At 35.6% G+C, this 12,794-nt stretch overlaps 1 protein-coding gene and 1 long non-coding RNA gene across 2 annotated transcripts; one reads left to right on the top strand and one right to left on the bottom strand.

The window, feature by feature from the left end:
* Window positions 1-1,152: 1,152 nt before the first annotated feature.
* LOC124448383 lies at window positions 1,153-3,380 on the bottom strand. Its single transcript, XR_006949041.1, has 2 exons — window positions 3,207-3,380; window positions 1,153-1,237 (listed from the first exon to the last, which is right to left on the bottom strand). It is a non-coding gene; the product is annotated as an uncharacterized LOC124448383 (long non-coding RNA).
* Window positions 3,381-3,389: 9 nt separating this feature from the next.
* Window positions 3,390-12,448, top strand: LOC124448382. Its single transcript, XM_046999390.1, has 2 exons — window positions 3,390-3,723; window positions 12,190-12,448. The coding sequence occupies exons 1-2, from the start codon at window positions 3,390-3,392 to the stop codon at window positions 12,303-12,305; spliced, it is 450 nt and encodes a 149-aa protein (XP_046855346.1). The 3' UTR covers window positions 12,306-12,448.
* The last annotated feature ends 346 nt before the right edge of the window (window positions 12,449-12,794 follow it).

Below are 12,794 nucleotides of genomic sequence, written 5' to 3'. Positions count from 1 at the left end.
CACACCTTGCATATACTTACAGGAGATAATAGTCTAGTGAAATGCCTAATAAACATTTATGGCATTAAGCTGTCCTTAACTGCAAATTTTCACTCTGATAATTTTTCCTTAACCTTTGGCAGAAAAAAATTTTGAGTTTTTTCTCAAAAGGTGAATTTGCTGGCACTGATGTGGAGATGGGTAAAGGGTTACAATAAACTTGCATGGTTTGAAGTCTGAGCTTTTCTATATCTATGAACTGTCACTTGTAGTACCAAATTTCTAACTTAACTAAATTCATTACATAGAGGTTTGAATGGGGGTCTCTAGGGGGGTCTATGCCTGACAACTTGGTAGAAATTTTTAAAGACTATATCTGTTTTTAAATGGGATTATTGTAAAATAAATTTTACGTTCCTAGACATGTTAATGAGCCATATATTTGGCGTGATAATGAGCCTAAATATTTGGCAAAACATTCAAGTATTGTTCACTTCATTATTTTTTTTGAAAAAAACGTAAGCAAAATGTTTTGTTTTTACGCAAAAACGATGCCCACAAATACATTTTGTATTGCTCTAAAACGCTGAAAATGGCATTTTCAAGGCTCTGAAATTCAAAATTTCTCAGGGGAGAATGCCTCAGACCCCCCCAGGTGCGTAGCGCCTTCGACGTTTTATGACTGATGTTTGAAAAATCCTAGATCCGCCCCTGATCGCAAGTGCTATGTCATTGCGATTTAAAACAGGCTTAGCCTGTTTTGCCTGAAAATTGGGTCGAGAATTAATTGGCGGGAGAAATTCAACATGGAGGACAACGAACAGTTAACGAGAGTTATTTCGGAGGCAGTTGCTAACGCAATTCGACTAGCGAGCAACGAGTCGTCGGGAAATTCCAGCGAGCAACTTAATCAGGTATTTATCCTTTTTTCTCAGCACTTTTTCATCACAATACGCTTTGTTCAGATAATAATTTTAGCCAAAAGAATTGAAAAGCACATGGTCATACTCATATAATTTCTCAATAACAATTTTCCCTCTCACAAAACTCTTCTTACATATGAAATACTCTGAGAATCGAGTATTTTCTAAAAATTCATTGATTTATTTGGCTGATTTTTTAGTTGTTTTTTTCTTGCTCTATTTCAGAGTCGAAGAAGACATAGATACACTACAGCTGCCAAGTTCTTTTGGTGGGTTACCATCAGCCACACCAACATCAAGCCGGAAAAGACGACAGTCGAATATTTTTCCAAGGCCTAAAACACACACGAAAAATGTTTTTTGCTTGCCCCCTGTAATTGGTATGAATATACCAATTCCAAGGGGTGAAGCCAGGACAAAATTAGTTGAAAACGGCATGATGGCAAAAATGACATTTGAGTCCACGTGGAATGAAAATCAAATGAACGCTGAAATTTATAGTTTGTTTCGTGAGCTTTTTGAAAATGATAGCAGCCCCATGTTCACATTCCAGTATTTAAGGTTTGTTCATGTGAATTATGCTGTTTTGTGGAATTTTGTCGCACAGTATAAATTAAATCATTTGTTGGATTTTTTGTCACAGGTCTGTTAAAAAAGGTACTAGAATGTACGTTTAATAAGTTAATTATTTTTATTATTACTTTTATATAGCACTCTTCCTGGTGCAAAGAAGCTTTGTATTCCCAGAACCTCCACCTTGTTTCATTGGAATGCAAAAGAGGTTTTGTCTATCTGCTTGAGGGATACGTTGTATGTGGCAGCTGAACAACCCCCCCTCAAAATGAAAATACAACAATCAACTATTAATAACTTTGTAAGTTTACAAAAACGAGATTGTCTTGGGTATGAATTTGTAGGATTGCAACAACATATTTATGTGTAATTTCACAGTCTACAACTTGGCTTTTTGATTTGATTTTTGCAAATGCAAGGTAGAGTAAAACAAAATTTTCCAAATAAATTAGAAATCGCATTTAAAGTAGAGACCTTTCATCTTTTTATCTTTTAATCAGCTGTGAGTACTTTTAGTTATAAACAGATAAAACTAGGAAAGTAGCTAGTGTTAAGTTAAAATAAATGTATTTGTGAAGATGTGAATTGCCAACTTCTAACAATGTGCTACAGTCATTGTTATTATAACATGAAAGATAATTGTATTTTTAGATCTCGCATTCAGAGTCTGAAAATGATTTCACTCCTGGAGGTGAAAATTTGGTAAATGACAAGAGGCTTGAAAATGAAGAAAACCCTGTAAAAGAACAAATTACTGTAAATGACTCGAAAAGCAGTATAAGTGAAGAATTGAATTGTACTCCAAGAGTAAGGTAGTCACATATTAACTACATGTCACAAATAATTTTCCTTATTGATGGAAAAGCACATTCAGTTGATTTGCTCATTATTGTCTTTTTCAATACTTTTTTAGCAATTATGAACATATGATCATAGAAAAAGAAATCATTATTTCAGACGATGAGGTCGAGCTTGTTGAAACGTCACAGGCTGAGAGAAAGTAAGATAATTGGTCAAAATAAAGTAATTTGTATCGAATGCTTAATTGTCCTCCAGTTTGATTTGGTGGAACACACTTTAAACGATGGCCATTTTGTGGGTATTTTTTCAGTGAGGAATATGTATCCTTACAGTCGATATTGTCAGATATTTCTGCAAAGGAAATTGACGAGGAGTCTAGATCATTCATAAATGTTCGTCGTAGCCAAATATGGGTCGACTCTTGTCGTCATTTAAACAAGAAGAAATTCAATCCAAAAGTTGCAGTGTCAATTAAATTTGCTGATAGCCATGGAGGCAATGAGGGTGCTGTAGATGCAGGAGGACCGCGCAGAGAATACTTTAGGCTATTGCTCCGCGCTGTGAATCTTGAAGCTGGGATATTTTGTGGTCCTGAGGACAATCGCGTTCTTTTCAAAAATGCCACGGGTGAGAACAGGGAATCGATCAAGCGAAGTTATGGTTTCGTATTGAATTAATAATTTTATGTAATTTGATATACTAATGATGCATGTGAATGTTAGTTGAAAGTTTCTATTTTCTATCTTATTTAGCTCGAAGTAAGGGATATTACATTCTTGCAGGAAAAATTATTGCCTGGTTGCTTGTGCACGGTGGACCTGCAGGGAATTTCTTCAGCAGGTCGCTGTATAACGCTATTGCATTTAATGGAAATTGCAGACAAACATGTATGGAAGATATTGCAGACATAGAACTTCGTGAAAAACTTACCCTGGTTTGTTGAGATGATTTAGATATATCATTACTTGACTTGGACAAAACTTTATTACGTATTAAAGATATTTTTACGTTCCATTTTTCTTTCAATAAAGTTGTTTTCTTGATTTTCAGATTAGTGATGCCAGTAGTGTTGATGACATCAACAAAATACTTGAAGACAACGTTTTAAAGAACATGTTAGAAGCCCAAGGAGCTCTTCCTTTTGTGTCAGATGTAAATGAGAAAACCCAAATCTGCACGTTGTTGGTCCAACATGCTCTATTGGATTCTGTGCAGTTTCTTCTCAATGAGCTTAAAGAAGGACTTGAAACATTTGGCGTTTTGGAATCGATTCAACGATATCCTGAAAAATTTAGAGAAGTATTTTTCATGGGCGAAATGAGTAAATTAGATGCGCAACTGGTTGATCTTCTGTTCATTCCTAATTACGACGAAGAAGGATCAAATATTCGATTTTCACAAGAAGAGGCTGTTGTATATTTTCGATATTACTTACAGGATTGCATGGGTAAGTAAAATGAACCAATATTTAGCGTGATTTCAACAATATTCTGATATCAATTTTTCTGTTTGGAGCAACAAACCTCTCTTGTAACTGTTTGCTTTTCTTAGTTTCATTTTATTGTTCTCATTCAATTTAAGATGGGGATGCCCTTCCCTTGAATTCACAGAAGGAAAATTTCCGAAAGCAAATACATGTGTTCCGGTTCTTTATTTACCGTTAGGACACAGCGAGTATTCCACATTCAAGACAAGCTTTGATTTTGGAGTATTAAATTCGCCCAGTTTTGGGAAAGCTTGAAGATTAATGAGTACAGTGCAGCTGTGTGTTATGTTGTTCAATTAACAAGTTTAGGTTGTTGCAGATTTTAAAAACAATCTCAAGTGTTTTTTACAATACTTTTACGTTTAATTAATTTGAATGGTTTATATGTAAGTTGTAGTCATTAATGTTAAGTAAGTATTCACCAACAAACTGAATAGCTCTTTGATACAGGATTTCTCCATCTTCAGTAGATAACGGTTCAACTGTTTGCAAAAGTTGATGCAAACCATGTTCATCGAGAACATTTTCATTAGAAGAAACATCTACATATGGGTTCTCGTTCATCTCCAACAGTTGTCCTGCACTCAGTCCATGCACCTGACCCCCTGCATTAAATCTTTCAAATTGTAGAGTGGTACGATGGCGATATCTGTAAAACAGTTGTACTGGTGAGCAATTTTCTTCTGTTGAGATATTATGATTGTTATGTGCTGCGATGAACTCCAATAGCGCTTTGTTGAGCCTTGGCAAAAAGATGTAGTGAAGACAGTACAAATCGGTACTGTTCGACGGGTCCAACAACCCTTGATTTTCCAAATTGTAAAACTTTTGTTTGAAAACATTAATAACTTGCTCGTTTACAGTTCTGTTGTGGTGCTCGATTCGCTGGTTGTGTACAGAGCTGCCAACAATAACAGATTGGGATGACGAGCCATGCACGTCTACCATATTCCTCCATATTTGAACATTTTCACCCCCATAGTCGGTGCGTATTTTTAATGCTGGCCATACTTCTCGACTGCTTTGTTAAATAGATCCAAGACCGTAGATGCGCGGTTATTGTTTGAAAACTTGCCAAATGTAACCAATCGGCTAAAGCCATCAATGCCATGAACTCACAAACTTCCAACGTATTAGTTTATGATTGCCATCAATGTGCCACAGGTAATTTGGGCATGGCACAGAGTAACGTCGTCGGCGAATTCGTAAGCTACTACGTGTTTCAACACCACGAGGATCTACTTATTTAATGATACTTCTGATTCGGTTTCTTTGAACGTTAACACCTTTGGCGCGCAAGTGACCTTGTACCATCACCTCACCAGCATTTGGGTGACCTAGTTTGATTGCTACAACAGAACAACGTAACTCGTCGTTTGAATGATTTGAAAATCGTCCCTCGTAAGGAATATTGTATGCTTGTATTGCAGCATATACTGTTGGCCGGGAAACAGCCAATAATCGAGCTATTTCACTGATAGGTGTCTTTACTGATAGCAAATTTTCTAAATACTCTCTCGGGATATTCTTGCTAGGTCTACCAGGAGCATGCACACCATGAAATGACAAAACAAGTTTCTAAACATCTATTTTCATACAATTTCTATTTCAAAATAAAATACTAGGAATATTAATGTTATGTGTATGCATCTCACATAAAACAAGATGTTTGTTATCTTAGAAGTTATCTTCTAAACACATCATTAAAACACTATTATGGCTTTCTATTATATGTTACATGTAAGCCAACGACATAATAACTAGGAAGATAAAATTGAGCTGGTAGCTATTATTTAAAGAGACTTGCGTCGAGATTCCAAAAAAAGATAACGATAATGCTCGTTATTGTGAGGCAGTACTTTCGCCATCCCAATCGAAATGAAATAAAATTAATGTATGTTGTGTGCATACGTATACCTGTCAATTTCAAAATCTCCTGAATTACTTTGAAAGCGATCAACCTGTCAGTTTAAAATAATAATTTTAGACTGTCATATTGCTACTCCAGTGTCAATATTTGAAATAATTGTGATCAAGGTAACGAGACGTCTGGGTTAGCACAAAAACCCCAGAATCTTGACGTGCAATTCATCCATGTTGGTGGTCTGATACAAAAGAATATTTTATCAGAGTTATTGTTGGCACCAGCAGGCTTGGGCGAGCAACATTGTTTTGCAAATCTCAAGAGAATGGTTGCAAGTCAAGAATACTTTTTCCTAATGAGAAGTCAAGGACAAATATTCGGTTTCCAGAAGTTTGACTTTTTAAAATGAATTTCTATAATAATCTAAGGGAAATCACCAGCAATGGCGATGACCCTCAATTTTTTATTCTACATCATTTTTATATGTACAAGTAGACAGTCTAAAGACAGACAGGCTGAGACAGCCCCTCGTCAAAGCATTTCAACAAACAAACATCTCTGTGTACCATTATTGTGATGAAAAAGTGCTGAGAAAAAGGGATAAATACCTGATTAAGTTGCTCGCTGGAATTTCCCGACGACTCGTTGCTCGCTTGTCGAATTGCGTTAGCAACTGCCTCCAAAATAACTCTCGTTAACTGTTCGTTGTCCTCCATGTTGAATTTCTCCCGCCAATTAATTATCGACCCAATTTTCAGGCAAAACAGGCTAAGCCTGTTTTAAATCGCAATGACATAGCACTTGCGATTTATTAAATAACAATGACATTGCGCTTGCTATTTAAAGGCCTAGTTCCACGGCAGCGAAATGCGAAATAGTTCGCGCGAAATTTTGTTTCTGCGAAATTTTCTCCTGTAATTCGATTTCTACGCATGAGAAAGAGCGCCAACTTTTAAATAATATAGCAATATGGAGTTCAGCCGCAAACAATTAATTTGCCTGCTCTTGATATACCGAAGAAGAAAACAACGTTTGAAAAAATACAAAAAGAGATTTTGGGTCAGAAAGCTTTTTAAAAGTCGTGCAACACGAGGGGAATTTGTGAACTTAGTACAGGAGTTGAAACTGCACGACCATGAGTTGTTTTTTAAGCAATTCAGGATGGATCCTAGCCAGATGGAAGAGGTTTTAAGCTGGATAGCGCCAAAAATTTATAAACAGGAAACTCGGAGAGATGTTATAAAACCTGAAGAGAGATTATGTGTGACTATGCGCTATTTAGCAACGGGTGACTCTTTCTCAACCATATCGATGAGTTATAGAATTGGAGAAACAACAATATCAAAGATTGTCAGTGAAACATCGAATGCTATTTGGGAAGCAATGTTGGAGAAAAACATTTTGAACATGCCTAAAGCACCAGAAGATTGGTTAGCAATTGCCAAATTGTTTGAAAAACGTTGGAATTTTCCTAATTGCTTGGGGTGCATTGATGGAAAACATGTACTCATTCAAGCACCTGCTAGGAGTGGTTCACTGTTTTTCAATTATAAAAAAACTTTCTCAATTGTGCTGCTAGCAGTTTGTAATGGAAACTACCAATTTACAATGGTCGATATTGGGGAAGCAGGCAGGCAAAGTGATGGTGGTGTATTTTCTAATAGCAATCTTGGCTATTCTATTCTTAAGAATCTCCTGCCAGTGCCTAGACCAAGACAGATAGACAGTTCAAATGTTTTATTTGCATTTGTCTTTCTTGGAGATGATGCATTCCCATTACGTCAGAACTTGATGAAGCCTTATGCAAATCCTAATTTGGACATAAGGAAACTTGTGACCAACTATCGCATATCAAGAGCCAGGCGTATAATTGAAAACTCGTTTGGAATATTGGCTGCAAGATTCCGAATATTTAGACGTCCAATTCATGCAAAAGTTGACACAGTTATTTCAATTACCAAAGCTTGTGTTGCTTTGCATAATTACCTAATGAATGGAAAGACATGTGCTAACCGATACTGTCCATTAGGTTTTGTTGACCATGAAATCAATAGACATTTCAAAGGAGGGGACTGGCGAGATATGGTAGTTGATACAACTGGTTTGGGTCAAATATCAAGAGTTGGTTCAAACAACTATGCAAAAGATGCTAAAGAAGTAAGAGACAATTTTTGTAAATATTTTAATTCAAAGGAAGGAGAGGTCCCTTGGCAATGGCATGCATATGATGTTGATGTAAATAATTGCCACAAATCATGATAACTTTATTTAAAAGACATTAATGTCATCCCTAAAATTTGCATGGGAAATGATCATGATTCATGCAAGGAATTCAAATTTTTTTCAAAATAAAAAACATCACAACAAAACTTACAAACAAAACATAAACCTGTCAGACAAAACAAAGTGAATATTCACATTTCCCTCATTCATCATCCATCTCTTCCAGAAGAATCTGTTGAATTTTTATTTTTACTTCCAGACTTTTTTCTTGGGAACTTTCTCAAAACATCCACAATACTTTTACAAAAAGAAATCTTCATCTTCATGTTCTTTCTTATCACTGCCTTGATCTTTTTCTTTTATGGCATTAATTAAGTAGTGATCAATAGGATCCATGTCATCATTTTTTCCTTTTACGATGAACTATAGTTGCCTGAGGTTCAACATTAGGGAAGCTTTGATTTAAAATACCTTCTGCACAAGAAATAGGTTCTGATGATGTAGACGAGGATGGGGACTGGTGTTGTGAATGTTGTGGTTCAACAGACTGGATGGTAACGTTGCTATGGGTGGTGCGATTACTTAGTGTATCCCGAAGGAATGCCAATTGACTAAAATATCTGCAGCGAGGTGGCTTATAAGCACCTGCACCTGACCTGCTCATATCTCTTTCTCTGTCAAGACATTTTTTTGAAGCTATCACAGAGATTTTTCCACTTGTTTTTCAGAAAGTTAACTAAAAAAGTTAAATAAAAAAATTTAAGAAATTAAGCTAGTGAACACAATTAACACAAAGATCTTTTATTATTTAGGCAACTGCATTTTTAACCATGCAATTGATGACTAGATGTGGTGCAGTACAATTCACAAAAAATTCAACTGTATCCACCAAGTTGCAAAATCTTGAACATCAGAGTTCCTGAACTGTCTATGACATAATCTGTAAAGGGAGAGCCTTGCATAATTTCATCCCACACCATACTCTAGTAAATATAGAAGTCACTGGTGTAAACAGTAGGGAACTTAAAAAACTTGGAAAAAATAAAACATGCATGAAATATGTAACTTCTGTGTACTCTTTCTTATTACTTATAGCATGTTCAAGGTGCACCTTCACCTGAAGGCTTGGCAGAAAACACACCAAACTAAACCATGTACTCACCATCGCGATTAAGTTTTTTTGCTAAATTTGCCCAGACAATCCTTTTCTTGTCTGACCGTTTGAAATCAAGGGATTCTCTCATCCATAAAATTGGCAAAGACTGAACTTCGCTAATAAGTATTTCACAAAAATCATCATGGAAATCGGGAGTTTCGTTGGCATTTATGCTATGAAGTAATAGAGCTGTGTCTTCCGAAAGACTAGTCATGTTGATTTCCAGAGACGCCATATTAAATTTTGTTTACAAAGCAGTTATTTCATTGGTTTCGCTGTTTTTTTTCGCTTGAGAGTTGAAACAATTTCAACTTTGGCGAAACAGAAATTTTTCGCCGAGAAATGCCTCATGGCAAGGGTGCGCATGCGTTATATCAGTTTCCCGCGAACTATTTCGCATTTCGCTGCCGTGGAATTAGGCCTTAATAAATCGCAATGACATAGCACTTGCGATTTATTAAATAACAATGACATTGCGCTTGCTATTTAATAAATCGCAATGACATAGCACTTGCGATTTAATAAATCGCAATGACATAGCACTTGCGATATGATAAATCACAAATAAATTGCACTTGCGATATATTAAATGGCAATGACATTGGACTTGCGATGTAATAATGCACTTGTGATTTAATAAATGACAATGCAATTGCACTTGTCATTTAATAAATTGCAACAATTTTGATGCCTGCAAGTCAAAATACAAATTAAATTGCATTAGAAACATAAATGTTTTGTGTGTTTAATTTTTTTACAAACGGCGCCCCATATGCTTCATCTTTTTCATGATCTTTGTCTTTCATTTGTCAATAAAACTAAGCATTTTTTCATCGGTATTCTTTATATGGTCCAGTAGAGGATCCTGTTCTTTCATTTTTACTCCTCTTTCTTTTAACACTCTTTCCGACACTGTCGTCAGAAATAACAGTACTTGAGCAGCTTGATGGTGCTGGTGAGGGAATTGGTAAAGGAGAATGTATCGGAACAGGAGACAACATGGTTGCATGAGTTTCTTCTTGAGATGCAATGATTTCTGAATCCAAATTTAACAACACGATGTTGCTGTGTGTTTCAAGATTGCTGGTTTTATCATGCAAAAACCTCATGATTTCAAAATATTTACAAGTTGGGAGGGTTGATGCTGCTGCTCCAGATCTTGACATTGCTTTCTTTTATCAAGACTTTTCTTTAGAGAATCCTTTAAATTCTTGAATATCTTTTGAAGATAATGAACTAAATGTGAAAAAAATTTGCTTTCCAAAATATCCATAAAAGCAAAATAAAATCATCCACCAAAAAGTGATATTAAGCAACTTGCCATATTGCACACCACTTAGCCTACACAAAGATTTCCTGCGTTAACCTTCAACTTTGTAATATATTTTATAGTAAATATTGTTATTATGGCATATGCGAGAGTAGAATATGTCTTTAGCAATTATTCAGTGGTAGTGAAACATATCATAAAATGTCTCCCTCATTCAAACATTCAATTCATCAGTCACATAAATTTATTGAATTTCTTTGTTAGCAGCTAGAAATGTAATCGTACCTTCTTGAGAAAACATTTGCGATAATGCATTCCATGCTTTCACTTTCATTGTCCTGTTCTTATAGCTTGAATCATTTGTATCCCATAAACATTTAAATTCGCGAAGGGCTTGCAAAAACAATTCCTTGTCAAACACTGCATTGCTATTCGGTGAAGCATTAGATTGCTGTTCTTCTTCACGATAAACCTCACCAATTATATTTCCATTGATCTCGTTCGTCGCCTTATTGAAAATCGAAAAAAAAATCGTCAACGTAATCGTCAAGCGCTCGACGAAAAGTAGAAACGGTTTCTACTTTTCGTCAAGCGCTTGACGATTTTTTTGACGATTTTTAATTCGTACTGCGCATGTGGCGCAGCGAATTTTTACGACGATCGTCATAAAAATCGTCTAGTGGAGATCCGCGTTTATAGTTTAATATAGATTTGTACTTTATGTGGTTTCTGCACAACTGGTAGACAATAGTTCGTCGTCAAAAAACATGTTTCTTTCTTTCTTGGTTGATGTAGAGTGTTTCAAATATTTTGTACTAGCTGTATATCTAATTTAATTTATGAAAGATATATTCTCAGCAGTATATTACTATACTGGATAGTTAATCATAAGGGTAATTTGTACTATGTTGTCATTGCTTCCGATCGGTTATCTGCTTCTCTAACAGGTCAGGTATACCAGCAAAAACAATGATCCGATGCATTTGTTGTCAATATTCTTTGCCATTTGACTTGCTCTTTCAAATTAAAGTTGAAACAAAAATCCTCAAACTGTGCAGAGAAGGCGATCGAGGTAGAGAAAGCCTCAAAGTTCGTCAATGTTTATTAATGACTACCCGCTAAACTTATTCATTTCCCTCATCCTTGCCACTTATTTTCTTTGTTAGGAAACAAATGAATTGATATTTCTTCATTTTTTGAGTAATTATTGCAACTAAAATGATTAGGTCGGCCAGCAACACAACTTTTTACATCACATTTTTGTATACATTACTAGAAAAATATGCCATGTTGATTAGATGTGTACAACTATTTACTTCACACCTCATTAACATGCTATCAAAAAGTTTGCAAAAATATGGCTGAAAATCGCAACTTTGAACGTTGATAAAATCCCTTCTGGAAATCAGATTAGAATTACTATTGCAAGAAAGCTATTCTTTGAATCCAGCTGCTCAAAAGGGGGGGGGGGCTAAAATTTGCAATATAAACGCTTTAAGTCTTTGTTGTCATTCTCAACGGAAGCAAAAAGTGTTATGAAGGATTCCTCATCATGCAGCTGAGTTTTTCCCACAGACATCACATATTTTTTTGTATTTGTACATCCCTCTAAACCAGCCTGCATCACAATTTTCATACATCAACTTTAAAACTCTCGTGAATATCATGTTGTCGGCCACTTGCATAACCAAAATACTTATGAAAAATGTCATGCACCTGTTGCAGATACAATAGTCTGTCAATTATGGTTTTAACATTCGCAAAATTTTTTTCAGTACTTTTGCCACAGTTGGATAACCTTTTGCCATTTTTTCAGGGTATTCCAATTTTTAATGCATGCAAACATTGCTGAAGACTGTTCAACCAGTAATCGTTACCTTAATTGATTAAGCCTCTTGTAATTTCTTTTTGTAGCGAGGACACATGCATCTTGTGCGACACACCAATGGAATTGCTGGATTTGGTGCACTCGTCTTTTGTTTGTTTTTGTTTGTATTTTGTGTTTTTCTTCAACGTACTTGTGTCCTTGAAGCGCAACTTGTGGTCTGTTGACATATCTTGCCACAATTTAGCTGCCTCTTTTGTTGAAATGGCGTTAGGGAAATTTTTAGAAGCTCTGTTTGTCTTACTACCTTTATGAAAAAAATTTAAGAATGACGACGGTGGATGTTTACTCATTTCTGAGGAATTACTGGTGACTGCTGGAATTGTCCAACTTTTGCATTAGTTTTTGGTATTAATGGAATCTTTTTCCCCAATGTTTAACTGACTTGCAAATAATAATCATCTTCATCATCTGAAGTGTCATCTGAGCTTACTATAGTAGTGCTTTGGCTTCTTTTGTAGTTTCTTTTAGATTGATTTCTTGTGCAGACGTTTTGTCTAATGTTTGGGTCTGAAAATTTTTAGAAGACTTTATTGGACTTGTTTGTTTCCTGTAGGCTTAATAGCAGTTAGTCAATCCTAGAAATCTGTCATTTGTTGCCTAATTCTGGCATAATTTCCCAAAACAAATGCAT

Source organism: Xenia sp. Carnegie-2017, unplaced genomic scaffold (genome assembly GCF_021976095.1).
Source record: "Xenia sp. Carnegie-2017 unplaced genomic scaffold, XeniaSp_v1 HiC_scaffold_23, whole genome shotgun sequence".
Taxonomy (NCBI): Eukaryota; Metazoa; Cnidaria; class Anthozoa; order Malacalcyonacea; family Xeniidae; genus Xenia; species Xenia sp. Carnegie-2017.
This window is presented reverse-complemented; position numbering and strand designations above follow the sequence as displayed.

Excerpts from the sequence above, each read along its gene's own strand:
- LOC124448382 (XM_046999390.1), top strand. The coding sequence starts at position 3,390 with ATGTTAGAAGCCCAAGGAGCTCTTCCTTTTGTGTCAGATGTAAATGAG. Across the intron at positions 3,724-12,189 it reads TTACTTACAGGATTGCATGG|CGAGGACACATGCATCTTGT; the intron begins GTAAGTAAAATG and ends TTCTTTTTGTAG.